Source organism: Anomalospiza imberbis, chromosome 20 (genome assembly GCF_031753505.1).
Source record: "Anomalospiza imberbis isolate Cuckoo-Finch-1a 21T00152 chromosome 20, ASM3175350v1, whole genome shotgun sequence".
NCBI lineage: Eukaryota > Metazoa > Chordata > Aves > Passeriformes > Viduidae > Anomalospiza > Anomalospiza imberbis.
The window spans coordinates 7,010,373-7,036,521 of NC_089700.1; the positions used below are offsets into that span (position 1 = coordinate 7,010,373).

General features: G+C 55.2%; 1 protein-coding gene and 1 long non-coding RNA gene across 8 annotated transcripts; one reads left to right on the forward strand and one right to left on the reverse strand.

Moving 5' to 3' along the window:
• Positions 1 to 3,819: 3,819 nt before the first annotated feature.
• On the reverse strand, positions 3,820 to 26,147 carry FLOT2 (flotillin 2). 7 transcript variants are annotated; one of them, XM_068210469.1, is made up of 14 exons: positions 26,001 to 26,147; positions 25,796 to 25,914; positions 25,074 to 25,197; positions 24,685 to 24,996; positions 14,609 to 14,690; positions 10,692 to 10,782; positions 6,697 to 6,820; positions 6,165 to 6,283; positions 5,654 to 5,767; positions 5,442 to 5,561; positions 4,841 to 5,055; positions 4,543 to 4,726; positions 4,244 to 4,393; positions 3,820 to 4,065 (listed from the first exon to the last, which is right to left on the reverse strand). In XM_068210469.1, exons 1-14 carry the CDS (start codon positions 26,125 to 26,127, stop codon positions 4,027 to 4,029), a joined length of 1,920 nt encoding a protein of 639 aa, XP_068066570.1. In that variant the 5' UTR covers positions 26,128 to 26,147; the 3' UTR covers positions 3,820 to 4,026. The 7 variants fall into 7 exon arrangements, with proteins under 7 accessions (XP_068066570.1, XP_068066571.1, XP_068066572.1 ...); XM_068210470.1 differs by lacking the exon at positions 10,692 to 10,782 and adding an exon at positions 12,515 to 12,605; XM_068210471.1 differs by lacking the exon at positions 24,685 to 24,996.
• Positions 8,439 to 17,346, forward strand: LOC137485789 (uncharacterized). The gene is made up of 2 exons (XR_011005460.1): positions 8,439 to 11,422; positions 13,239 to 17,346. It is a non-coding gene; the product is annotated as an uncharacterized lncRNA (long non-coding RNA).
• Positions 26,148 to 26,149: the final 2 nt, after the last annotated feature.

Genomic DNA, 26,149 nt, shown 5'->3' on the forward strand with positions numbered 1-26,149 from the left:
TCCCTCCTTGTCACCCCATTCCCACCACCCTGAAGAGGAGCAGAGGTTCCCAATTGTGCCCTCACCCCAACACCCCCCTACCCCATCTTTGCCCCCCAGTCCTGCTGCCCCAGAGCGGGATTGAGGGCTCTCAATTGCCTCCCCACCACAGCATGCCCCTGACCCCTCCTTTTATCCCAGACCCCCCATCTCAGAGCAGGACAGGGGTTCCCAAAACCCCACCTTTGTCTCCCCAGTCCCACTGTCCCCGAGCAGAACAGCAGCTCCCAGGTGCTGGCACCTACCTGTGGGGGTGGCACTGGGGCTTTGTGGGGTGCTGGATCTTCACCCGCCTTATAAAACCTGCTCTGCCTCATCTGCATATCTCACATCTGCACTGCACAGCTGGACGGGGCCCTTAACCCCTTCATGCCCGGGGGGGCACCGCCCCGAGCAGCTCCCCCCACCCAGCCTGGCATTGTCCATGGGGGGATGTGGGGTTTGAAGGGGCCACCCCCTGCATCTTCCGCTTCAGGGTGGCCCCACAAACGCCCCATCCTCCTGTGGTGACCAGGGTTATCCCATTCCATAGTTGTGGGGACCCTGAACTGGGAGCTCCCCACTGCAAACTGGTTCTCAGTTGCTGGACAGTGGTGTTGGACAGGGCAGGGTGGCAGCCCGTGGGGACGGGGTCAGGAGGGACATCTGGGAGTGAGGGTCACCCTACACAGGCCACCCTACACAGGCACCCTCAGGTGAGGTACAGGGTACACGTGGGGGCAGGGAGCCTGTGTCCCCCGGGGTGGGTGACCTCTGTAGTGTTGTGCCCTGGTCATATTAGCTCCCCTGAGGGAGATGACCCCTAGCACCGTGTCCCCACAAAAATGATTTGCCCTCCTCTGCCTTTAGGGACACTCTGGAAACATATTCCCCCACCCAGGGGGATGTGACCCTTTGAGGGATGCATGCCCCAGTTAGGTGTCCCCAAAGGACACGCTCTCCCGGCCATCTGTGTCCCCTGGAGGGATGTAACCCCCAGCTGTGTCCCCTCGAGGGCATGCCCCTCCTGACCACGTGCGTCCCCAAGAGGGCTGTGTCCCCTCATTGCACATGACCCTGGTCATACTTGTCCCCTGACCACGCGTGTCCCCAAACGGCTCCACCCCCTGACCATGGGTGTCACCTGGCTGTGCATGACCCTGGTCATTTGTGTCCCCCAGCCCTGTCTGTCCCCACAGGGCCACATCCTGCAGCCAGCGCTGTGCCATTGTGCCGGGTTGTTTTCGCCAGGACAGGCTGGCATTCCTGGAAACCGGCTGGGGGGAGGTGATAATCCCCTCCGGGCTGGACCATGTGCTCGGGGTCCCGATAAGCAGCAGCCTCTGGCTATCAGGGACCCTGCCCTGCCACACGAGGTGTCCCTGGACCCACTGTCACCTCTGGGTGACAGGAACAGGGGCAGCATGGCCCACACTCCCCCTGGCCTGCACAGACCCTGGCAGGAAGGGGGCACAGGATCAAGCCCTGGTCTGAGCCTGTCCCAGGGCGTGAGGCTGCGGGGACTTGGGGGCTGCAAGGAACCTCCTGTTTTGGTCCCTCTTGTGACCCAGGGCGTCCTGGAGGCTGTAATGTTCCCCAAACTGTGGCACAGGCACCCCAGCATGCAGAGCAGTGACACAGGCAGAGTGTCCCGGAGTCCCCTAAGCCGGCCAGCTCCAGGTGAGTCCCAGGGGATTGTCCCCATGGGATTATCTCCATGCTGCCTGCTCAGCACTCGAGGGCAGCCCTGCCCTGTGGCCTTGTACCCCACAGTGGCAGAAGGGGCCTGAGTGTCCCCCAGGCTGGTATCACAGCTGCTGTGGGAGCCCCAGGTGCCACAGGAGACCCCCGAGTGCCACAGCCCTCCCAGCAGCCATGCTGCCCCAGGGCAGCGTGTCTGGCTCCAGATAAGGAGGCACTGGGAGCTGCAGAGCTGTCCCCACCCCGTCTATCTGCAGGGCCACCCTGCAGGACACATAGGACAGGGCCTGTTGTCCTGCCCTGGGGTTTGAGGAGACATGGAGGGTCTGGAGGGCACAAAGAAACCATTTTCCCCAGGGAGGGCAGTGCAGCAAAGCCCCCCATGCTGGCCCCATGCTGGCTGTCACTGGTCCTGCTTGCAGGGTGACCTTGAGCAGGACAGGTACCCCCAGAACCACCCTGCTGTCCCCCAGCGCAGGGAAGGGCTCCTGTGGCTGGCAGGGGGACATGAGCTGCTGCCACCAGCCTGGCTGCTGTGACACAGCACCTTCAGCACCTGCCAGCCCTCCTCCAGAGCGCAGGGTGCCACTCTTTGGGGTGCCCCTGCAGAGGTCACCTCCTGGGGTCACACGGGCCATGCAGCGGAGTTCACCCGGTGGCTCCACACTCGTCCCTGTGGGAGCACAAGTTTCTACCCCAAGGAGGGCCGGGATACAGAGACCATGGGGACACGGTGACCATGGGGAAGCCACCAGCTCCCAGGAGCCTCGGAGGAGCAGCGTGAGCTGGAACCTCACCTCCCCTCACTGCTTGTTCCCCCATCCCCACAGGAGCACTCCCGGGCCAGCAGCCCCTGGCCAGCCCAAGCCAACCAGGGGAGACAGATGGGCGCGAGGGACGAGACAGAGCCCAGGCAGGAGGTGACAAGGGTTTATTATCTCGCAGCAGCGGGGTGGCGGGCACATGCAGATAGGGCTCGGCCCGGCCCGGCACGCCTGCCCGGCCAGCACCAGATCCGCGCCCGCCGCCCACGGGCCAGCGCAAGCCGGGGGCTGATAACGCCGCTCCCCCCGCCCCGGCGGCAGGGAGGGCGCAGGGGCACCCCGCAGCACCCGCCATGGGTCACTCCTGGCAAAGGACCCCACCGGGAGGGACCTGCAGCCACCCTATGGCACGGGGTGGGAGCACTGAGCTGGGCGTGCAGGACGCCCCCGCTCCCAGCAGTGCCAGGCTGACTTCACACACTGAACTGTGCAGCCACACTGAACACAGGCATTGAGACAGGCAGGGAAGGGGCACGGGCCAGCACAGGGCTCTGGTGGCACTGTGGGGAGGACTGGCACACACGGGGACAATGTCTTACACATTGCCACAAGGCAGCAAAGCTACTGGCCGTAAGAGGCAGGGGAGGGAGGGAGGCAGGGGCAGCTATACAGGCTGTGCTGGAGGAGCCTGTCCCCACCTCAGTGTCCAGCTGGTCCCCCACCCACCTCTGACCACCTCTCTGCTCGAGTAGTTGTGGGGTTGGGAAGTGTCACAGCACCTGGGGACAGCAGTCACAGTGGCTTCACTGCCCTCTCAGGGGATGGGTGGCTTTGGCACAGCGCTACTTTTTGGTATTTGCGGTGGCGAGATCGCACCAGGTCTGAGCTGGGCTCCCTCTGACCCCTGGAGCTCTCCCTGCTTCAGATCCTATGAGGAAAATTCCCCAAGGGGAACCAGCATGGGAGAGAGCAGCACCCACTGCTAGTGCTGGATTGTCACCTTCCTGGGGGGTTGACTGCCACCCACCCAGCCTGGGCAGGGCTGCTGGCACTGTGGGTGTCCTGAGGGTGAGGCACAGGGACAGGGAGAGCCAGCCACAGGAACAGCTGTGGGCAGAGGCAGGGCTGGGACAGGGCCCAGGAGGGTCACTGAGAGAGGGCAAGGAGCCCAGGGGAGGGGAGTCCTGGTTCTCTTCCTAAAACTCCCCATCCCAAGCCTCTGCTCCAAGTCCCAGGTGTTCACCCCAGGGCAGAGAACAGCAAGGCACAGGGACTGCAACACCAGACAAGTTGCCAGTCATAACTGGGGATGGGATTGGCCTGAGACAACACAAAGTTAATTAGAAAATAAATCCTCTCTCAGCCTTGGAATAAAAAGAGCAGCAGACAGGACATGCATCTTTCTGGCCCTACAAAATAAGGCACCAGTTACAAACGAAACTCGGATTGTCTTTGATATAAAAGGAATTCCCATGTGTCGAAGGCAGTTGATGTCTGAGTGCATAACAGGGAGTGATCTTCACTAGCTTTGGGCTGGCCAACCTCATTCCTTGGCCTCGGTGGCTTTCTGGAACAGAGGAAGCTGCAGGAGGGGAAGAGAGAAGCTGTTAGGGCTGCAGGAGGGGGAGGCAGGGCGCTGCCTGCACTCTGTGCTGGTCAGGGCTGGGGAAGGAGAGGCTCCCTGGGAGGCTGAAAGCTTCCAGGCAAGTCCCTGTGCCCCAAGAGCAGCTGGCATTGCCAGCTGCCAGTGCCCAGCTCACCTTTGTGAGATCCACACCAGTGATGGCACGCACGGAGGTGGGGATCTCAGCCAGGAGACGGTTCACATCAGACATGGTGCTGCCTTTCTCTCCACTGAGAATAACAATCTCATCCACTTTGGAGAGGGGAGCAGACACTTTGGCAGCGATCTGGGGAAGCAGGGTGAGCAGAGAGTCAAGGAACTGCTCAGCAGCTCACTGGGAAAGGTCCCTACAGGGCCTCGCTGTGCCCCCAGGAGACCTAGCCCAGTCTGGGAAACCAGCCCACCTGGAGCAGGGGAAAGCTGCCCCCTCCTCACCTCAGGCAGTGCATCCAGCACTAGAGACAGCTGGGCAGCTTCTCCGTACTTCTGGAGTGCTTCTGCCTTCAGCTTCAACCCCTCAGCCTCCGCCATCCCGACGGCCTCGATGACAAAAGCCTCGGCCTCTCCGATCTTGCGGATCTTTTCTGCCTCCGCCTGAGCCAGGAGGATTTGCTTCACCCTGGAAAGGGAAATGCAGCCCTGCAGCAGCCCGGATCCCTGCAGAGCCCAGGAGCTGGGGCTGAGGGCAGCACTGTGCTCCCTCCTGCCCAGCCCAGGGCAGGGGCTCACTCACTTCTCGCCCTCGGCGATCTGCTGGATGCGATAGGCTTCGGCCTCGGCCGGCTGCTTCACGGTGGCCATCAGCTCCTTCTCCATCCGGACCACCTCCTTCTCCTCCACCTCGATCTGCTTCTTGCGCTCCACCACCTCGATCTCGATCTCCTCCTGACGGATCTTCTGCTGCTCCCGGGCGCTCTGGAGCTCGTAGGCCAGCTGGGCCTCTGCAGTCTGCACATCGGGGAGAGGACCAGAGGGGTCAGGGCCATGAACTCAGGTACGCAGACATAAGGACCCCAAAACCAGACACAACTCCTGCTATTGAACCTTTTCCCAGTGGTGACATCCCAATCCTCACTACTGCTCTTCCCACAGCACTTAAGCACCATCAGCTCCAGGTTCAACCCTCCCCATCCTTTCCTCTTCTTCAAGTCCCACTGAATTTCTGCAAACAGAAGAGGAATCTGCTTCAAGGAGCTCACAGTGACACACAGACTTGGGCTCTCCACCCCCAGCTCTCCTAACAGATGCAGGAGGAGGAAACTGACAAGTCCCAGAGTCACCAACACCATCACAGACCCTCCAGGGAACAGCAGTGGGCTGTGGGATACTCTCACCTTCATGTTGACCTCCTCAGTGAAGGCAGCTTTCTGCAACTCAAAAGACCGTTTGGAATCTGCTATTTTGGTATCTGCCATGAACTTGACATCCAGCATTTCTTTCTTGCACTGTGCCTCCTGCAGAGAGGGAACAGAGAGCAGACCTTCAGGGCATGCAGCTGGAGCAGAAAAGGCTGCTCCAGGGAAGCTCAGCACGTCTCTGGACTCACCCGAATGCCAGCATCCCGCTCGGCTTCTGCCACTCCAATGTCTGCATCCCTTTGGACAGCTGCAATCTGAGTCTTCCCCAGGGAGCTCAGGTAATCCACTTTATCATAGACATCCTGGAGAGGGGAGATAAGTCATAACCACTTCAAATGAGTGACTCCGTCTTGCTCCTTTTCCCATTGAAGCTCAGTGTGGGCAGGCCAGGGTCAGAACGCGTCATGTCAGCTGCTCCAAACAAACAGGGAGGCCATCCCGACATCTTCCCTCACTCCCAGGAGGCTGGGTTATCAGCCAGCTCTCTCCATGAGCCTGTTTACAGAGGCAGCTACCCGGGTGCTCTTGGCCCAGCTGCCTGGATACAGGACATGCTGTGGCGGCTGTCATGGAAACTCCCGGAGGGCTGGGACAGGCTGTCAGCCTGAGCCTTGCAGCTGCAGCAGGGGGGTCAGGGCCAGGCTCTCTCCTGCTGCTCCTACAGCTCTGCCTAGGGCAGTGCCCAACATCTGGGCGTACCTTGATGGTAAAACTCAGGATCTCGATCCCCATGCGACCCACGTCGGGAGCTGCCACCTCCCGCACCAGCTTGGCAAATTGGTCCCTGTCCTGGTAGATCTGCTCCACTGTCAGGGTACCTGCAGAGGTGAGGAAGGTGAAGCACTTTATTTGGAACAGGTATCACACAAAAATGTGGGTCTAAGCTCAGCAACATCCTTGCTGTCCATAATCTCTTCAGGCCTGGACACAAGGGTGTAATCCTCTGCCACAGCAGTGGCAGCAACATCTCAGTCTCACAAGTGCAACCACCACCCACATGTGCTACCTGTGGCCCATGGGGACTCAGACATCTCTCACTGCAGGCACTGAAAACTCATTTATCACAAGGCCCAGCCACTCAGAGGGAGCTGCTGGAGGGGAGATGCCACCTCTGCAGGCAGCACAGGAAGGTCCCGTGTGGCTGCGTGGTGGCAGCGATACTGCTGGGACCAGCCAGCTGAGAAAGGACAAAGCCACTCGAGATGCCTCCAGGGGATGAGCCCCTCCATACCTAGGATGGAGCGCAGGTGTCCCTCCAGAGTCTGCAGGACCACGTTCTTCACATCCTGCACGCTCTTCCCCAAGAACTGCTCACAGGCCACAGCCAGGAGCTCCTTTTCAGTCATTATCTTCACCTAGAGACAGGACACAGAACCAAAGGGACTGAAGGTGCCTGTCCAGGAGGTGCAGGCACCCAACAGCAGCAGCAGCAGCAGCAGAAGCAGCAATACCACCACCAGGCTGCCAGGCCCCCGTGCTACAGATGCTCCAAGGGACCACTCTGAGCTGTCACCAGGCTGAGCCAGGCCACTGGACCAGCCAGAGAGCCCCTGCTCTCTGTGCTGCTGTCCAAACTCTGACAGCAGCTCAGCACAGAGGTGCTCAGCAGTGGGGACAGAGCCTGGCCCTACCAGTCCCAACTCACAGAAACCCTACAAAACCCCCTGAAACAGCAGTTCAGCCACTGCACCAACACCAGAGTCAGAAGAAAGCTGGGTATTGACCACCCCTGGCCAAAACCCATTTTGTAACCTTCCTCTTCCTCCTCTTTCACTAGAATTAATTTTTCTGACCCTGAAAAGACAGAGAATGAGAAAGAGTCTGACATGCCCAAGGAGCAGCTTGGGAATAGGGGTTCCATTTAGTGTTCCCTGGAAGGAGAGATGAGACAATAAGGCCACTGGTTTGTCCTGCCTGTAGCTGGGAGCTCCCAGATATCCTTTGCAATGACCCTAGTGTGCCATGGCCAGAAATTGGCCGTTCTGCTCCACATGGTCAGTCTGGTGACAATCCCCAGAGCTGGGACAAAGCCACCCCAGCAATGTTTTCACCTCTCTTACACCAGAGCCAGGCGTAAAAGCGCTCCCATTCCAGCCAAGCCAGGGTCTTAGGATGGTCCTGCTGGTCACAGGGCTGCTTTTTAAAGGCAAAGTGAATTACAAATCCCTGTGGAGTGTGTTTGGCAGTGGAGATCTGTGCTCTACAACACCCAGCTATGAGGAGTGCAACCCACCAAGACAACAGCTCCTGGTGGCCATGTCCAGTCTGAGGGCTCAGGCAAAGGCTGGGCACAGGGACATTCTGTGCCTGGCAGCACCAGAGAAGGAGCAGGTCCAGAGCAGCCACACAGCTTTCTGGATCCTACAGCACCCTCTCATGGACACAACTGGGCTGGGCAGTGTCTCCCGTCCCACAAGGAGCTGGTGGCACCCTGGGTCCTGCCCCAAGGGCCTTGTCTGGACCTGGTTCCAAGATTTGCAAAGCACAGATGTTGTAAAGGGGCCCTCTGACGGTCCCAGTGCACACTATTGAGGGATTCACAGGCTATAGACCTCATCCTGATACCTTCTAGCACTTTCAGCTGCAAAAGCAACACAACTCTTTCTTGAGAGCCTTATCTGACAGCCCCCACACACAAAATGATCCCTCCAGAGCCAAACAGCAGCACGTGGCCCAGGCACTGCCAGAGAGCAGGACAACTAGGACTCACTGTCATCTTCTAAGGGGACAGGAGGTGGACCATGTTTGACAGAGTAAGCTGGCCAAAACTCACCTGCCACAACCCTGCCCCTTGTAATGTGAAGAAATACCAACCCAGGCTGAGCCTGTTTCCTACTGCTGCTTCCCAGACTGGGTCTCCCAGTCAAAATGTCAAACAACCTCAGGCAAGCGTGGCAATCCTCTTCCGCATTGTCCCCAAAGCCTCTTGGGATCCTGTCAAGGCCAATTCTGCAGTAGTTTTTCTTGTCCTTACACCCCAGGCCAGCAGTGTGCTCTTCCCACACAAGGGGGAGTTGGGAGAGCTGCTCTGGAGTTGCACCCAGGAGTGTGAGCCCTGCACTAGGCTCCTCTCACAGCAAATAGGAGATTTTTGCAAGTATCAAAAGCAATTAGACTCAGCAGCGACATTTATGGTGAGCATCTGCCAGCAATTCCACCTCTCCAAACAATCCCCACCCTCGGGAGCTGTGGGAGGACAGAGCACAGGGCAGGATGTTCATTAGGAGAATCCCTGCAGTACTTAGGAGCAAGGAATGATTCAGCCTCTGGATAAAGCCAGCCAGCCTCCACTGGTGAGCTCTGGCCAGCCCACGGCAGCCTGGCTCTGCGTGGAACACAGATCCCAACCTCCAAAGCAAAGGCTGCACAAAAGAAACCAGAGTTGAGCAATTTGTGCTCAGCGTGTTTTGCAGGGTTTCCGGCAGGGCACTGTGACACTCGGTGCTTCTCAAATGTCATTCCCATCACAGGGAGATCCCTCGGCTGGCAGGATCAGAGAGCCTCCATCCAGCAATCCCCTGTGCAGGATCGATGCCACCACACCCTGCTCCAGCCAGCTGGACTCGCAGTGAGGGGTGGGCACAGAGAATCCAATTAGCTGGAGGCTCAGCAAAATGCTGCAGAAGGATAGAGAGCCCAGCATGGCCTAAGGGAGCAGCATCCCAGCCCCCAGCCAACATGGGAAGGAGGCTACTGGTGAGCATTCATTACATCCCTCTTCAAGAGAAGAACAGCATCCTTATGCACATTAAGCACTTCTATCATTGCAGCAAACACTTTAAAAGCTGTTTCTCTAGGAATAATTTGTTTGGGTTTTTTTCCTTTTTTTTTTTTGCTCAAGCTCTTAATAGAAAGACGTTTGCTTCAAAAAGTACTTCTGCAGAATTAAGGTAATCTCTGCCATGCACATCCCCAACAGCCTTGAGGCTGCTTTCTGTGTGGCAATTCCTTGGATCACAGCTTTAAAATTAACTGTCAGTGGAAAAAATGAACAGTGAGAAGAGAGAATAACATGAATGAGATGAACTGGGGTTTGTATTTTCAAATCAAGGCACCTAGTGATCCAGCCCTCTGCTACCAGACCATTTTGCAGGAAGAATTTCCCAAAACTAGGACAAAAGGGAATGCTGGCTTCAGAGAGATACCAAATACAGAAGGAAAAGCCTACAGATTTAGGCAAAGAGTGTGAAGGGAGACATGGGTGCACACATTTTTGCAACCATGCAAAGACCACTGGGGTTATGTGACACCTTAGCAGCTAAATGGGTATCAAGAACTGGAAACGAAGTGAAAGATGGATATAAAGTACTGAAAAATAGAAACCACGGGTGCTGGGTCCATGAGAGATGTTCACTCAGCAGCTTCCCCTGGCTCCAGAGCTCCGCACAGGGAATGTGGCAGCCACTTGTCCTGTGACAACACCCCTGGTCACACAGTGACCACAGCCCTGAGCGCACTGAGAGCCACTCTTGGTTTGTACACCCAAATGCAGAATGAGCTGTCAGGAGTAATCTTCAATCACAGCATCCAGCTGCCTATTTGAGAAGCCAAATTCCCTCAAAAACTAACATTTCCTTCCCAGCATCCTCCCCAGGGCAGGACCTGGCCCCAAGGACAGACTGTACCAGGACAGCAGACCTCAGACTCCAAGAAGTGCAGGGTTTTGGTGTGCTGCCACAGGCAGCAAAAGCAGGTTCTTACATTTGAAGAAAGCTGTAGAGAATAAAAATTCAATTCCAGCCAAAAATTTTACACGCCAGTTTTAGTGCCTGGAGGGACTAAGTTCTTTCTTTCAAGCTTTAACTCACCATGAAGAATTACAAGGCCCATGTGCTAACAATAACAATCCAAGGGAACAAATGCTTGATACCATCTCAGGAAGTTATGTGTCAGTCCTGTGGGGTCACACACAGCTCCAAGGGCACCACAGCACATCAGCATTCCACAAACACATCAAGTCACCCCCACACACCTCATTTGCCACGTGGACAAATGAGACACCAGAAAAAAATTATTTTGGGGAGAGAAGGAGAAGTCACAGCCCCCTTTCACCACATGGAACATGCTGGAGAGTGTTTGTACCAACAAGGACAATGTGATTTGGTACAAAGATTTATTCCAGAGCAGCTGGTTTCTCTCCCTGGACAACAGCAACCTCTTCAGAGGGAAAACCAGATGTAAGTTAGAGGCATGCATTCCTGAAATGATGTTTTGGAGTTACTGTACCTGTGCCACACCTGTGACAGTTATAGCTACCCCCTCCGCCGTCTCTACGTCCTCACACCTGGGCTGTAACGTCATTATCTCTAGGGAAATCCTGCCAAAAAACGTAAAATATTTGCACGTTTCCAGGTTACACACACTCAGCTCTTCCCTTTGCATCTCCTGCCCAGGGCTACCTGCTGCACTCATCACAGGTAATGCAAGGCAGGCACAGAATGCAGCCAAGAGGCCACATCTGTGGCTGGAGACAGACAGGGCACTGTGGCCAAGAAATAGATTTTCAGATAATGCTTAAAGGTAATTTATCATCAAAGGGTGGAATTCAGACTGGAAATTACCCCGTGGCCCTTTCCCTCCTGCTGAGTTAGTGAGGAGCCAGAAGCTGCAGGTTGGGACCCCAAAGGGCTCTCTGTCAGAGGCTCATTGTGCCATGCTGCCCAATGCCACGGCAGCACAGGGAGGTGTCACTGCTCTGAAAGCACAGCACAGAACTGGGATGCATCCACCCAACATGAATGCTGGTGCTTGGCAGAACCTGACACTGATGCTGTAGAAGCCCTGGGTTAGCCCTACCACAGACTGACCCCTGACCTGGTTCACCTCTCCCTCTATTTTTCCAGTGTCCCATGACCCAAAGATGGAAATGAGTCCCCAGCTCTTTATGGCTGCACCTGTAGAGTATCAGGCACCCAGGAACAGATCCTGCAGCTCCAGAGCTGTCTCAGTCACCCCAGGTGGACTCGAGGTACTTTGGTCAGTCCCAGCAATCTGCTGACAGGTCACAATTCGGTAAAACAAGGGACATCTTGGCTGTGGCAGGTTCTGTTCCAGGAGGCCAAGCCTGGCTCCCATATCAGCCATAACGAGCCAGAAAGACGTTGGGAGTCAGGACAGGGAGCCATGGGGCAGAGAGTTTGTGTCAGTGAACATCAGGTCAAACATCTGAACCATGAAGGGGCTGCCCTGGGCTGCTGTGTGCACGCTGAGTTGCTCTAGGATTGGCTGGAAGTGCTGAAACCTATGCCTGCAAGTTCATGCCTGCCTTGGCCACTGTCCTAATTAAACTGGCACACAAACTGGGAGCTGATAAAACACATTCCACTGTCCAGGACATGCACAGGCATTTTCTGCCATGTGTTCACAGCTTTAATCAGATACTGCAGGATTTCAGCCTTCTGAAGGCCTGATCTAGACTTGGGATTTAATTTCCAAACTGTGCTGCTTCTTAGTTCTGTTCACTGGGATATTTAGTCATTACTGGTTCATAATGCCATTCCTGTGTGCTGCAACTCATCTGAGGTCTCTGTGCTGTATTTTCAAAAGTGACAACATCCAAAATGGGCAGAGTCTCCATGTGGAGGAAGAAGGGCTGAGTGGGAATCCAGAGCCAACGCTGCAGAGCCAGGCACAGTTGCAATTTTGAAATGGCACAAAACCTGCCTTCCCACCTGTCCCAAATCCTGTACAGAATCCAACCTGGCCTGCCTGTGCCTCCACACAAAAGTGTGCCTCCAGATGCCCTTCTGCTCTCCCCCAAGCCCCCAGTGGAGACAGTGCTGGCAAGGAAAGGGTTACAGCAGGAGCAAATGTTAGCAAATTCAATGCTGAATTTGGAATTTGCCAGGAATGTACCTGTCTGCATTACCTATGAACTGTGGAGTGCCACAGAGCAAGTGCTGGAGAAGGGGAAGGAGAGGAGACTATAGAGATTTCAGCTGTCCCGTTAGAAAACCATTAGTTTTTATGTTATCCTGCTGCTGCTGCTGCTGCTCAAAACAGAGGGATAAACAGTTAGACAGTGTTTTAGGAAGCTGGAGGATCATTACCTGTGCAACCCCTGTTACGTACAGTGGGACCCCCTCCGACGTCTCAACATTCTCGCAGCGACAGAGGATGGTCAAAACCTCCAAAGACACTCTGAGCAGGGAGGAGTAAGGGTAGGACAGCAAATACACAGAGCAGTTACCAGAGAGTAAGACACTCGTTGCAAAGGACAGACGAGACTTTCAGGTTTCAGCTTTTCCCTGGTCAGTTTGCCTTTCTCCCACTGCCTGCTCCCAGGGCTCCATAATCAGCTTCCCTGGTCATGGGAGGGAGTTTACAGCATCCAGCAGTTTCTTTTAATGAGGATAAACAGGCTGGGGGCTCATCCTCACCCTGCACACAAAACTGTCCATCCTGGTGTCAGCTGGAGTTCTCTGTTAAAGTAATCTTTGCACACAGAAAAATTCCTTTTGGTAGTAATTTAGATGCTTCTATGTCAGTATTTAAGAGAGGACAGATAAATGAAAACACCAGGGACCTGGCTACCCACCCCTGGCTAAGGCATTGAGGAGAGAAGCCGCTTCCAAGTGCTGTCCTGGGAAGCTGAATTAGCACCATTTGGCTTCCCCAGAGGCATATTAGACCACACTGTCTCTCTCACTGCTTTTATTTCTGACCCCTAAACAGGGACAGCATTTTTCCCCCTTGTTTTTCCCCAGTGCTCAAGGTTGCAGCAGGATAAGTGCCCAGCACCCTGCCAGTTCTAACTGTTCCTTTTGTTCCCAGGTTAATGCTACCTGGCGGGATGCCGCTGACAGCAACACAATTGCTCCTGTCTCTCTTGCTTGCAGCACTGGCAGTTCCAGAAAAAAATGTCCTAATTTCAGAGAAGGAAATCTGTCTCACTCTTCATGTTAATGCAGCAGGCTCCATCTGGGGCACAGCTTATGGCATGTCAGAAAGGAGACTTAAGCCCCACATCCCACGGCATGAACTGGTAAGGATTTTAAAGCAGAAGATTCGTTTGGATGCTGGAATTCCTGTCAAGAGCCCCACTTGCTAAATAATGCCTAGACCTCTATCATATAACAGCTCATTCCTGGCAATCCAGTTCTTGGCCCTGGATTCAGCCTATCCTTAACTTAGCAAATCAGCCTCCTAAATGTGTCTGATCTTCTGCACTGGGCAGGTCAAGGTCCTGCACTGCTCTTTGTGCTTCTCACAGAAGAAGAGGAGAAGTGAGAACCATTTGTTCAATTAACAGTTCTCCCAACAAGATGTCTCACAAAAATTTGGGAATGAAGCTTGTCTGGCTCAAATGCAGCCCTTAAACACTGAGCCCACAATCTGGGCTTTTCCTTTCTTTCCCACCTCCCATCATGTGCAGAGTGAGGGCAGCCACATGCTCACTTTGCTGGTGACAACACAGGTACAGGGAAAAGAGGTTGGAAGAGGCTGTAAGGGTTAACCACAACCTCTGGCCATCACTCAGTGTAAAACTCAAAAGTCACGTCTTTATCCTTTTCCCTGTTTTTTTTTTTTTTTTTTTTTTCACAGACAGAGGAAACCTGTATCAGTGAGCATGAGGGTTGTATTGGCAGGGAGCATTCCTACAGATCCTAGAGACAAAGAGCTGTATTAGCAGGACAGCAGCACTACCACAGCACGTCAGCTCAGAGACCAGACTGTAAGCAGCAGCAAGCAAAATCCACAACTGAGGAAAGGAAGAGAAAGGAAATCCCGTGGATTTAAATCAGAACAGTCTGCTCCCAAGGTGACAGCAGTCAGCAGATCTTTACAAAGAGAGACTTGAGGAGCAGAGGGGGGCACTGGTGCACTGCAGGCCATGAACTGGTTTGTTACTGGGTGAGGGGTTGGGCCATACTGGGCAGAGCTTGGCTCCTCTTGTGGACATAGAGGCCGTTTGAAAAGCAATCCAGCTGAAAGCATGTGATTTCTTTTTTTGTGTGTGTCTTTTGCACTGTGGCACCCAGCTGTCCCCATGCCAACAGCCAGCAAAGAACTCCTGATGCTCATCCCTGGTTTCACACACAGTGCCTGATCCAGTGTTCCTAAAAATACTGCTGACAGCCCCACTGGGATGATTTTGCCAAATTCCCACACCAAAAGCCCATAAATACGAGGGGTCTCCTTACCTTTGGGTGTCAGTAATGCACCACCAAGCCCAGGCCCAGCCTCCATACACATATTGCTTCTCATCAGAGCCACAGCAGCCACCTGCAGCACAGCAGAGAGCACAGAGACATCAGGATTACACACATGCACGTGCTCTTGGACAGGGAATAACTTACAAGCAGAGGAGTTCCTACTCTTCCTCCTCTCCATGGGCTTCACATGGCAGTTTTCCCAAGGCAATCTTTTTTGTGATTGTCTTATAAAGTTGGAAAATAGTATTTGTATAATTCACTGTGACCAACAGTAACACACAGAAATATCTGTATGTCAAACCAGGGCTTTATTTCAGTTTTGTTAAGCCCTTTTAGTAACCAGAATCAATATCAGTATCTTCAACTGCTGTGATGTTAATTGCTTTGGAAAGCCACATATGAAATCCACCTCCTTTCCCCCACACCACCCTTAAATGCCCACAGAACCTCTCAAATCAGCATTGAAAGAGAAAAGAACCTTTGAGCTCCCAAAAAATACCTCCTAGTTCTGGCTTGTGCAAGTAGCACAGTGTTTGATGCTTTGATGGTCCATCTCAGAGTTGGATGTGCCCAAGATTCAGGCAGCCTCCAGAACTCTTCTGACACATTTAAGATTTGATCCTGGTGAAGCTGGAAGATGCTGTCTGGATTTTCATATCTTTGATTTCAGGAACAAGACACCTGCTGCCTTTCAAGAGAGCACCCTGCCAGTGATCAGATTCATGGCTGGGAAGGGAGGAACTCTGCAGCTCCCCGGCTCAGACCAGTGCTGGGAGCTGCTGACTCTCAGGCAGATTGAACCAGAATTCCCTTTCCCAGCTGCTCTCCATAATCACTCTTACTACAGCAGTGCCTGAGGGCCTCAGCAAGGCAGTGCTGTACAAACAGAGCAACAGACAGTTCCAGCCCTGCGGGATAGATCTATGCAGGCAAGACAGAGCCGGCGCAGAGGAAGAGCAGGAATGCAGAAAACAGAGTGGCTCTGGGAGCTTTGGCTTGTGGGAGGGGAAGGGGACAAGGATGAAGCCAGCAGCCCTTTCAAGAGGAATGACCAGGATCGTTTGCATAGGTCAAAATGAAGAGCAGAAGCAACACACATCCAGGCCAGTGTGCCTGCAGGGCCCTCTGACTGTAGGAGGGGACTCTCCTCCTTGTTCTCCTCCTCTTCTTGCTCCAACCCCAGCATTTAGCCATCTTCTGCCTACTTCCAAACACTGTCTGCTTCCAGACACTGGCTACACACTGCCTGCTTCGCTGGCTTCCATGCAGTGGTTGACAAACCAGGAGATCTACCCATCTTCAATTCTTCACCCTTGCATTTCATTAAGAATTAAACACAAACAGGAAAAGGCTTCACACACTTTTTCAGATCTCCTGTGCTGCACAGCTTAGAGGAATATTCTCCTTTCACCTCTGAGCCAGCCTTTGGGTAGCTTTTTCCCGTAGCTGGAAGGCTATTTCAACCAGGCAAACGTTACAGAAGCTGATGATACAACATCCTGCAGTAACCACAATGCCTTTAACATTTCTTGGAGGGCGTCAGCCCGGTTAGCTCAGCCTTGTTTTCCAAGAACAGGAAGGGAGGTGTTCCTGGCACTCAGGAAAAGCAGCACCACGTGGAAAGGTATTTTATTTCCCAGGGTCTATGTGGTATTTACTGAACCTCTGTTAATTTCTTCTTAATAATATCCTGAGAAAGCTCTGCACCCTAAACCCACCATTGTTACAGGAAAGTGCCTTTCCATACAGATGCTCCTCTTCTGCTGTAGGAAATGCAAGGAAATACCTTATTTAGTATCACACACAAAACGAGCTCCACATTTGCTTCCTGGTGCTACAAAACACAGCTGCAGAGCATGGTCTACTGAGCTAGGTTATATGTCAAAAACTGTTCAAAGCCTAAAAAAAACAGGGGAAACTAACACATTAAGGAAGAGTGGGATGCCAGCCAGCTGCTTTCACACATGCTGGACATCTGAGCGCAGCAGAGCTCCGTTCTGGCAAGGCTGAGGAGCTGAGGGCTCATTTTCCATTGCAGTCCTGCCACCTCTTTCTCAATTCTCAGGCAGCAAGTGAAAAAGGAACCAACAAAGCAAAATCTTTGCAAGGCTAAAGAATAAACCCTCTTGCACAATGAGATTTGGCAGAGAAATTGCCTTTCCCAGCTATAATACGCCCACTGTTCCAGCAGACTGGGTCTCACAGTCGCTTCCACAAACATCCACCGTGCCTCTTCCGGGGCAGTGTGAGGGGCCACAAATGGAGGATTCATAGCCAGGGAGCTGCCAGCCAGCTTGGCCTCTTCCCAAGGAAGGGGTCCCATGTTCAAGCAAGAATTCCCAGAGCCAGGAGAAAGTACGTTGTCTGTTTGTTTGGGTTTTTTTTTATTATGAAATAAGATTAATCGCTTGGGAGTTGGTAGATAAAAGGAGCTCTCAGCAGATGCAGGAAGTGAGCAAGGAAGAACATGAGCCTCAACAGTTTTGGGGACACAGGGCTCAAAACATCAAAGCTGGGATGATCTGAACAAGCTCTGTGTTGTTTGCTCTCCCAGGTAACTCGGGCACTAAGTTACCTCTCTGGCAGGAAGTGGTGAGCTTTCCAAAATCAGGTCATGGTAAACAGGCTGCTGAGTCCAGACAAACCAGGAAAAAGTTGGTATTTGAAAACAGCTACTGACAAAAGATAATGCAGAGACAGAGGAAGGCAAAAGCATATATAAAGAACATCATAACCTAGAGCAGGGCCCAGCCTAAAGTCAGTGTCTGGTCCTTAGGCCTTGCTGTGCGTATAAATTAGGCTTTGTTCACACGCAGAAATGGTACAAGGTTAACAAAAATTAATTTTAAAAGATGCAGGGTTCTGAGTTGAATCCATAAAAGCCTCTGATGGTCACTGCAGCAGATGAAAGCAGATTACACTGGCTATCTTGTTCTGGACGTAATCTATATGAAAAATGACTTAATGACTAACAATGCTATAGAGTGAGTTTAAAAACACATTTAAAAACTCATCTCATAAACAGGAACTCAGAGAAGACAACAATGAAGCTACACAACAAAATCACTGAGATACTCCCCCAAAATTCCTTTTGGAAACCAAAAGTAAAGGTCTAAGGCTATTGTCCACCTTCTCCTAACAGGCTTTCCAAAGGGCAGTTTGACAAGGAAGCCTTGAGCCCCACCATGTGTGAAGAAGCATCTCCTGCGAAGGAAAGATCCCAGAAGAGCTGCGTAAGGGCCCTTCTGAGCACTCATGACTTGAGACCAGCTGCAACGCTGAACTCTGAGCAAACCCTGAGCATCACAAGCAGTGAGAAACCAACCATGGTGACCACCAGTGCTGCTGCAAGCTTCCTGCATGGCTTGCCTGGTACAAGAGGTGGAACCACAACCCTGGGAAACAGTTTGAACTGAATGAACTGTATGAACATAGGGCAAAAACCTCCTGAGATCCAGCTGAAGCTGCCTGCTCCTTCCCACAAGCTCCTATGTCTTTTGAGGCTGAAGAACTGGAATTACACCATCAGTGTGAGGGTTCAGGTGGCTCTTGCTGCCCACCATGTCTTTCCACAGGACATGGCCTGGACCTTCTCGTTCCATTTTCATGCAATACACTCTTCTCACCTAAATGTAGCTTTTACATTTCTCCTTCCAGAACTGCACTGGGTTTTGTTCAGCTCATTGGGTCAATCTCCAGAGTTTGTTTTGATCCTGATCCAGCTCTTCAAAGCTCTCGAACCCACTCCCAGCTCAGTCTGCAAATTCAATAAGCACATTCTCGATTCCATTATCCAAGCCAAAACAAGGAACTTACTTGATAAATTCTTTCAGCTGAACAGTGAGCTACTGTCAAGTTCCCTGGCAATGGTTTTCCAGGCAGTTTCATATTAATTTCATAATATCTGAGAAACCAGTTCCTCCTTGCACGGTGGACTGTAGGTCTCTTGCAGGAAGGGCTTCAAGAACCTCAAGAAATCCTTATTTCAGGCTTTCAACTTAGAAAAGTAACATGAAAATAGCACATGAGCAGCTCTTGAAGGGGTAAGAAGGATGCAGTAACAGGATGGAAGGGTTACACACCCCTGACTGCTGGCACGCAGCAGGAAATGTCTACACAAGACTAGAATTAACTGCTAGCTCTTCCTTTACTTTGACAGACATCAAGGAGCCCTAAAGGGTGTTGCACCAAACTAAAATTTGAGAAACTGGGCTGGAGCATATTTCTCAAGCTGATTTCTGCTCACCTGAAGAGGAATCAGATTAGCTGAACATGGCAAATACCTCCACTTGTCTTCTTGTAGGTGCTACAATCAACATACTTGTCTCAGTAGTCTCCTAGGAGATAAAGTTGGGCTGGCTGGGTTGCACTCCCCTGATTTTTTTCCTCCTTTCACTCCCTAAACTTTTGCTGACGTAGGAGTTTGTTCTGACACAGGAACAGGGAGGGCTGTGCCCACTTTCCCCCTCACGTATTTCCAGGTGTTCCCCTCAGAGCTCCTCTGCTGCAGCCCTTGCCAGCCAGAAGGAAAATGCTTCAAGTGTAGAGATTTAAGCAACACTGTTTGGTAACTGTTAGATGAATATGGCCACTATAAATACAGATTTCCTTATTGTGACACTGTGGAAATGTTATAGTGCTGTATTTAAAATCAGCAGATCGACCCTTAGCCACAAAAGCTGCATTTAACCAGATTGCAACCCAAACCCAGCATTTCACAGCCTATTTGTCTGGTGGGAACATTCAGATATGGGGATGAACAGGTACTTTGTGTACCTCCCTGAAAACTCCACCAGCTCCAGTTGTGCTCAGAGTGGGCTCAGTGATGTGCCAGGCCAAAACCTCCTCAGTCCTTGCACCAAGGGAGTCTCCCAGAAAAGTCAGACCCACAATTTGGGGAGACTCAAGGCTCTTCCTTACAAATCCTGGGCTCCACAATTCACTGATGGATCGATCAGCAGTGCAGTTTCTTAGAAGGAGGTTGGTGTTACTCAGCAGGGGAAGGACAGCAGTGCCAGTAGAGTGCTGAGCTGTGCCTGGGAAGCAGCTTCCCAAATAAGGCTACAGAGCTCCACGTTCCCAAGGCACAGCTGGCTGCTTCTTGAGCACTGGAGGAACTCGAGTGTCTCACAAGAAAGTGAAAAGAAAGAACAACCCTCCTCAGAAAAACCCACATGCCAGGGGAGGCCCAGGACTAAAGGCCAAGGGGTACAGGCTGAGTAAAGAAAATAAAGAAAACCTTCCCACCAAGTGAAGTCTTTCAGATAACTACCACATGACAATTCAAGACTGCATGCCAAAAGCCTGCCTCTAATAATATTTGGTTTATTTAAATTAATTTAAATAAAGTTTATTTAATATTATTTTGGCTTATTGGTAATTATTATTAGTTTCTACTTCCCTTCCCCTCTCTCCCTAAATCCAACTTAGTATCACACAAATTAATGCTGGCCCACGAGATCCTCACGGCTTTTCCCCAAAGGAAGATGGCTCAAGTTCCTGGAATTTCAATGTCTTGTAGCTACAGCCCCTCACTAACGCCCCAGCAGTCGCTCTGCACACAGGCACAGAGGATCTGCAGGGCCCTGCAGAGCTCCCAGTTGGTGCCCTCAGGATTCAGCACGTATGTGCAGACTACGTTGGGCAGCAGCTGAGGAAAACCAGTCTGGTGGCAGCTCCAAACCCCATCCCAACTGGCAGAACCCTGGGTGATCTCTGCTCCCTTCACAAAATGCAGCTTGCACTACGAGGAGTGTCCTGGGCTCGCCGCTCCTGGCTGTGGAAAAGCATCACGCCTGGAACTGCAAGCACATGCCACAAATTCCTGCTGGCTCATCCTGGAAGCTGTGTTTTGTAAACTCCAGAGCTGAACAGAAGCAAACCCAAGCTTTGAGACTAAAGGGCATCCCAGCACAGCTTCTCAATCTTCCCATGAATGTGGCATTTCACCAAGCAGTGCCAGTTTTGACAGGGCTCCCTTTGGAGGGAAGCACAGCATCAGCTTTGGATCCCACTGGGAACTGCAGACCAGGAAAACTGCAAGGAATACTGCTGCTCTGGGCAGCTGCTGGGTGGGGTTTGTAACTCCTTAGAAGCCACCAGCAGAGTGGGCATATTTGTTTCCAGAACTGCAGCCTGCTCCTGGCATCTCCTCAGGAATTCCCATAATAGGTCTGTCATCCAAGAGAGATGAACTGAAAACCAATCAACCACAGCTTGCTGGAGGCTTTGGCTCCAAAACCACAATAACATAGCTGCAAGCATGGCAGAGCTGTGACTTAGAGGCACATCCTTGATGCTCACATGCATTTTCTGCTGGTGCTCATTACCTTGCAACTGGCCTCAGTCTGTCACAGAGTGAAGCTCCCAGCCCTCGCATCACCTAACAATAATTAACTCATCTAACAATAATGAATTAATAATAATCCTGTCCGCATGCCAAAGTGCAGCCTGGAGCTGCAGCAGCATTGAAGCAGCTACAGGTCGAATCAGACATGGGGGACCTCACTGCTGGTTTGTTTAACCCCAGCCTCAGTCAGCTGCCGGTGACATTCCCCATGTCCAGTGGGCATCACCTGCAGCCGGTGCCAGCACCACTGAGCGTGCAGGTGATGTGCTGGTGAGGAAGCCGCAGCAGGATGTGATGGATGAAGATGGGCACTGCAGGGACAAGCCTGTAGTGCTCTGGCCCAGGGGGATGCTCACACCCAGCTCCCCTTCCCTGGCAAACCCAACCTGTCTCCGGGAACAGGTCGGCTTCCTGGCAATGCCAGCCAAAGCCTGTTTGAGCTCTGCTGGTGCCAGTGCCTGACATCACCTGGAATCAGCAGCATCGGGGCTGCTGCTGCTGTGGCCGGACCTCGCCCACCGCTCTGCGCTGCTGGGACCCCACCCCGGAGCCTCAGCTCCATTACAGCATCTCCCATCTCCCTGTCTATTCCCAAATCGCTCAGGGCCCTCCTACGACAGGGATCCCTCCTAGAATCCTTCGGAGTGCCCTCACAGCCAGGACGCCTCCATTCCCCCCTCCTTTCATACCCCATCACAGAGACCCCCCCCAACTCCCACAGCTTCTCCCCATGACGGTGTCCCCCTGACAGGGACTCCTCAAGCCCCTGAGAGTCCCCTCACAGCCAGGACCCTCCGATTTCCCTCTGCCATGAGGCTCCATCACAGAGACACCCCTCCCAGTTCCCCCCAGTGATCGCGACCCCTCAAATCGCTGAGAGCTCCCTCTCAGCCAGGACCCCCAAAGCCCCCTCCTAAGCAGACCGCATTAGAGACCCCCCCCCAATCCCTCAGGCTCCTCCCATGACAGGGACCACTCAAACCCCTGACAGTCCCCTCACAGCCCCGACCCCCAACTCCCTCAGGGTGCCCTCCATGTCACCCCACAGCCCCTCTGTCCCGGCCGTACCTGACACCACCAGCGCCTCGTTGGGCCCCACCGTGTGGCAGTTCCCCATGATGGCCCCGCCGCCGACCGCCCCCACAACCCCCCGCGCCTCGCACGGCGGGGGCGCGGCCCGCGGGCGCCGCCATCTTGGGGAGGTCGGTGCCACACCCCGGGGGCGGGGCGGGGCCGGGCCCGCCGCCATGTTGGGCGCCGCGTGCGCGGGGTAACATGGGGGGCGTGCGCATGCGCGGTGTGCGAGGGAGGGACGTGCGTGTGCAAGGGACCGCGTGTGACAGCGCGTGGGTGTGCAAGGGACCGCGTGTGAGTGACACCGCGTGGGTGTGCAAGGGACCGCGTGTGAGTGTGAATGACACCGCGTGGGTGTGCAAGGGACCGCGTGTGACACCGTGTGGGTGTGCAAGGGACCGTGTGTGAGTGTGAGTGACACCGCGTGGGTGTGCAAGGGACGTGTGTGAGTGTGAATGACACCGCGTGGGTGTGCAAGGGACCGCGTGTGAGTGTGAATGACACCGCGTGTGTGTGCAAGGGACGTGTGTGAGTGTGAATGACACCGCGTGGGTGTGCAAGGGACCGCGTGTGAGTGACACCGCGTGGGTGTGCAAGGGACCGCGTGTGAGTGACACCGCGTGGGTGTGCAAGGGACCGCGTGTGAGTGTGAATGACACCGCGTGGGTGTGCAAGGGACCGCGTGTGACACCGTGTGGGTGTGCAAGGGACCGTGTGTGAGTGTGAGTGACACCGCGTGTGTGTGCAAGGGACGTGTGTGAGTGTGAGTGACACCGCGTGTGTGTGCAAGGGACGTGTGTGAGTGTGAATGACACCGCGTGGGTGTGCAAGGGACCGCGTGTGAGTGTGAGTGACACCGCGTGGGTGTGCAAGGGACGTGTGTGAGTGTGAATGACACCGCGTGGGTGTGCAAGGGACCGCGTGTGGCACCGCGTGGGTGTGCAAGGGACCGCGTGTGAGTGTGAGTGACACCGCGTGGGTGTGCAAGGGACCGCGTGTGACACCGCGTGGGTGTGCAAGGGACGTGTGTGACACCGCGTGGGTGTGTGTGAGTGACACCGCGTGGGTGTGCAAGGGACCGCGTGTGACACCGCGTGGGTGTGCAAGGGACGTGTGTGAGTGTGAGTGACACCGCGTGGGTGTGTGTGTGACACCAAGTGGGTGTGCAAGGGACGTGTGTGACACCGCGTGGGTGTGCAAGGGACGTGTGTGAGTGACACCGCGTGGGTGTGTGTGAGTGACACCGCGTGGGTGTGCAAGGGACGTGTGTGAGTGTGAGTGGCACTGCGTGGGTGTGCAAGAGACCGCGTGTGACACCGTGTGCGTGTGCAAGGGACGTGTGTGAGTGTGAGTGACACCGCGGGCATGTGCAAGGGACGTGTGTGAGTGAGTGACACTGTGTGGGTGTGCAAGGGACCGTGTGTGAGTGTGAGTGACACTGTGTGGGCGTGCACGGGACGTGTGTGAGTGACACCGCGTGGGTGTGCAAGGCAGGGTGTGTGTGTGACACCGCGTGGGTGTGCAAGGCAGGGTGTGTGTGTGACACCGCGTGGGTGTGCAAGGCAGGGTGTGTGTCCTGCAGCGCGTGTGCGGAGCTGGCTGTGCTGCTGCGCGCACACCCACCCACCCGCCCATCCCCTTGCACACTCGCTCACTGTCACGCTCCCAGCTCTGCTGCACGTGGTGGGTGTGCAAGGGCCGGTGCCCCTCGCTCAGCCCCATTCCACACCCACACAGGACCCCCCGGGCTCCCTCGTCACCACCATCACCTTTATTGTGCCGTGGGAGCAGCAGGGCCCTCCCGATGTCCCTCCCCACGCCCCCCCAGGTGTCCCCCCGCCGCCCCCAGCCCCAGCAGGCGCTCGCTGCCCTCCCAGAGCGCCCGTGCCAGGCGGTCGTCGCGCCCCGCTGCCCACGGCAGCCGGGGCCCGCAGTCGGTGAAGTAGCGGCCGCTGAGGGGCTCGAGGCCGTCCTGCGTGGCGCAGTCCAGCACCACCTGCGCGCCCTCGGACGCGTCCAGGAACAGCAGCCAGGCCAGCGGCAGCAGCAGCGGCTTCAGCCACAGCGGCGCGTGCCGGAACAGCGACGTGTTGACGAAGCCTGTGGGAGATTGGCACGTGTTGGGCGTCCCCCTGTGCGTGCCAGTGGATGGGCCCGTAAGGGAGATGGCCAGGGTGGCCTTGGTATGGGTAGCACGGCTGTGATTGTCCCCAGGCACTGCCACGCTTGTCCTGGCTGTCCTGGGTGTGCCCCAGGCGAGGACAGGTGCAAAGGGAGATGCCATGCGAGGAGGGGACACGCGAAAAAGGACGCGCTGTATAAAGAGATGTGTTGTGCAAAGGGACGCTGTAAATGGAACACGCTGTATCAAGGAACACGGTGCAAGGGGACGAGGTCCAAAGGGACATGCCAAGATAAGGGACACGCCATGAAAAGAGACCCTGTGCACAGGGACGCGTGCAAAGGGACACACCACATAAAGGGACACGTGCAAAGGGCCACGCTGTGCCAGGAAGAGCTGCTCCCCGTGCAGGAATTCCCTGTGAAAAGGCTGCAAAGCAGGACACCACCCCGCACAGACGGACACCGCGGGACACAAAGGTGTGCAGATCACAGACACCCAGGGTGAGCTGGGTCCTACCTGGGTGCACGGCGTAGCAGGTGACCTGCGTGCCCTGCTCGCGCGTGGCCAGCTCGCGGGCGTGCAGCACGTTGGCCAGTTTGCTGTCACAGTAGTCCTGGAAGGTGGAGAACAGCCCCGAGGGCGGCCGGCCCAGGGACTCGGGGCGCAGGCGGCCGGCGCAGTGGGCACTGGAGGCCACGATGACCACCCGGCTGGGAGCGCAGCTCCGCAGCCGCTCCAGCAGCAGCTGGGTCAGCAGGAAATGGCCCAGGTGGTTCACCTGGAAGGGGAGGCTGAAGCCATCCTCCGTCGTGCCCCCGGCGCTCACCCCTGCGGAGTGAGGAGGCAATGGCAGCCTGTGGTGGTGCCCCGGGGGTGCAGAGGGGATTTGGGGTCCCGGCACTCACCCGCGTTGTTGATGAGGAGGTGCAGCTGGGGCTCCTGGCGCAGGAAGGTGCTGGCAAAGGCTCTCACTGAGCGCAGGCTGGCCAGGTCCAGATGCATGAACAGCACCTCGTTGTTCCCAGTCTCCTGTGGGCACAGCGGGGGCTGGGGCAGGGCCAGGGGCCGGCCCGGGGGTGTGCCCTGCCCTGGGCAGGGGCTGGAGCCGGCCAGGGGCAGGGGGATGTTCTGGGGACTGGATCCGGCCCAAGGGACCCCCCAGCACGGGAGGCTGCAGCCCCCCGCGGTACAGTGTGCCCCAACTTGGGGTATCTCGGGGTGCCTGGGGATGTCCTGTGGGGGTATCTGAGGGGTTGTTCCTGGGGTGTGCCATGGGGTACCTGGGTGTACCCATGGGCGTGTTTTGGGGGTTAATCATGTGATGCTTAGAGAAGTCCTGTTGTGTGTCTTGGGTGGCGTCCTCGGGGTGCCCAGGGATGTCCTGGAGGTCTCTTTTGGGCATCCCTGGGCTGCTGAGGGGATGCCATGGCAGTGTCCTCAGGGTGTCCATGGAGGTATCTGGGGGTGTTCAGGTAATATCCATGGATGCCCCACGGGGGGGTATTCCGGGAGTGTCCTGGAGTTGCCCGTTGGGTGCCAGGGGTACCCTGGAGGTGCCATAGGGTTTGGGATGTCCCGTGGGCGGGAATGCCGGGGGTTCCCCGGGGGTGCCGGTGCCGGCGCTCACCCTGCGGATGCGGCTGGCGGCGGCCTCTCCCCTCCGGGCGCTGCGGGTCGCCAGGATAACGCGGGCCCCGCACCGGGCGAGCTCCAGCGCCGTGGCCGCGCCGATGCCGCTGCTTCCCCCTGCGGAGCGGAGCGCGGGGGTGAGCGGGGGCAAGGGCCGCACCGGGGCCCGTCCCGGTTCCCTGCCGGTCGCGGCCGGCGCTCACCGGTGACGATGGCGGTGCGGCCGCGCAGCTCGGGGCGGCCGCGGGGCCGCGGGGCGCTGCGCAGCCCGTGCCGGAGCAGCGTGTACAGCGCCAGCAGCAGCCCCACGCCCAGCAGCGCCCACCCCATCCCGCCACCGCCGTCGTTCCGG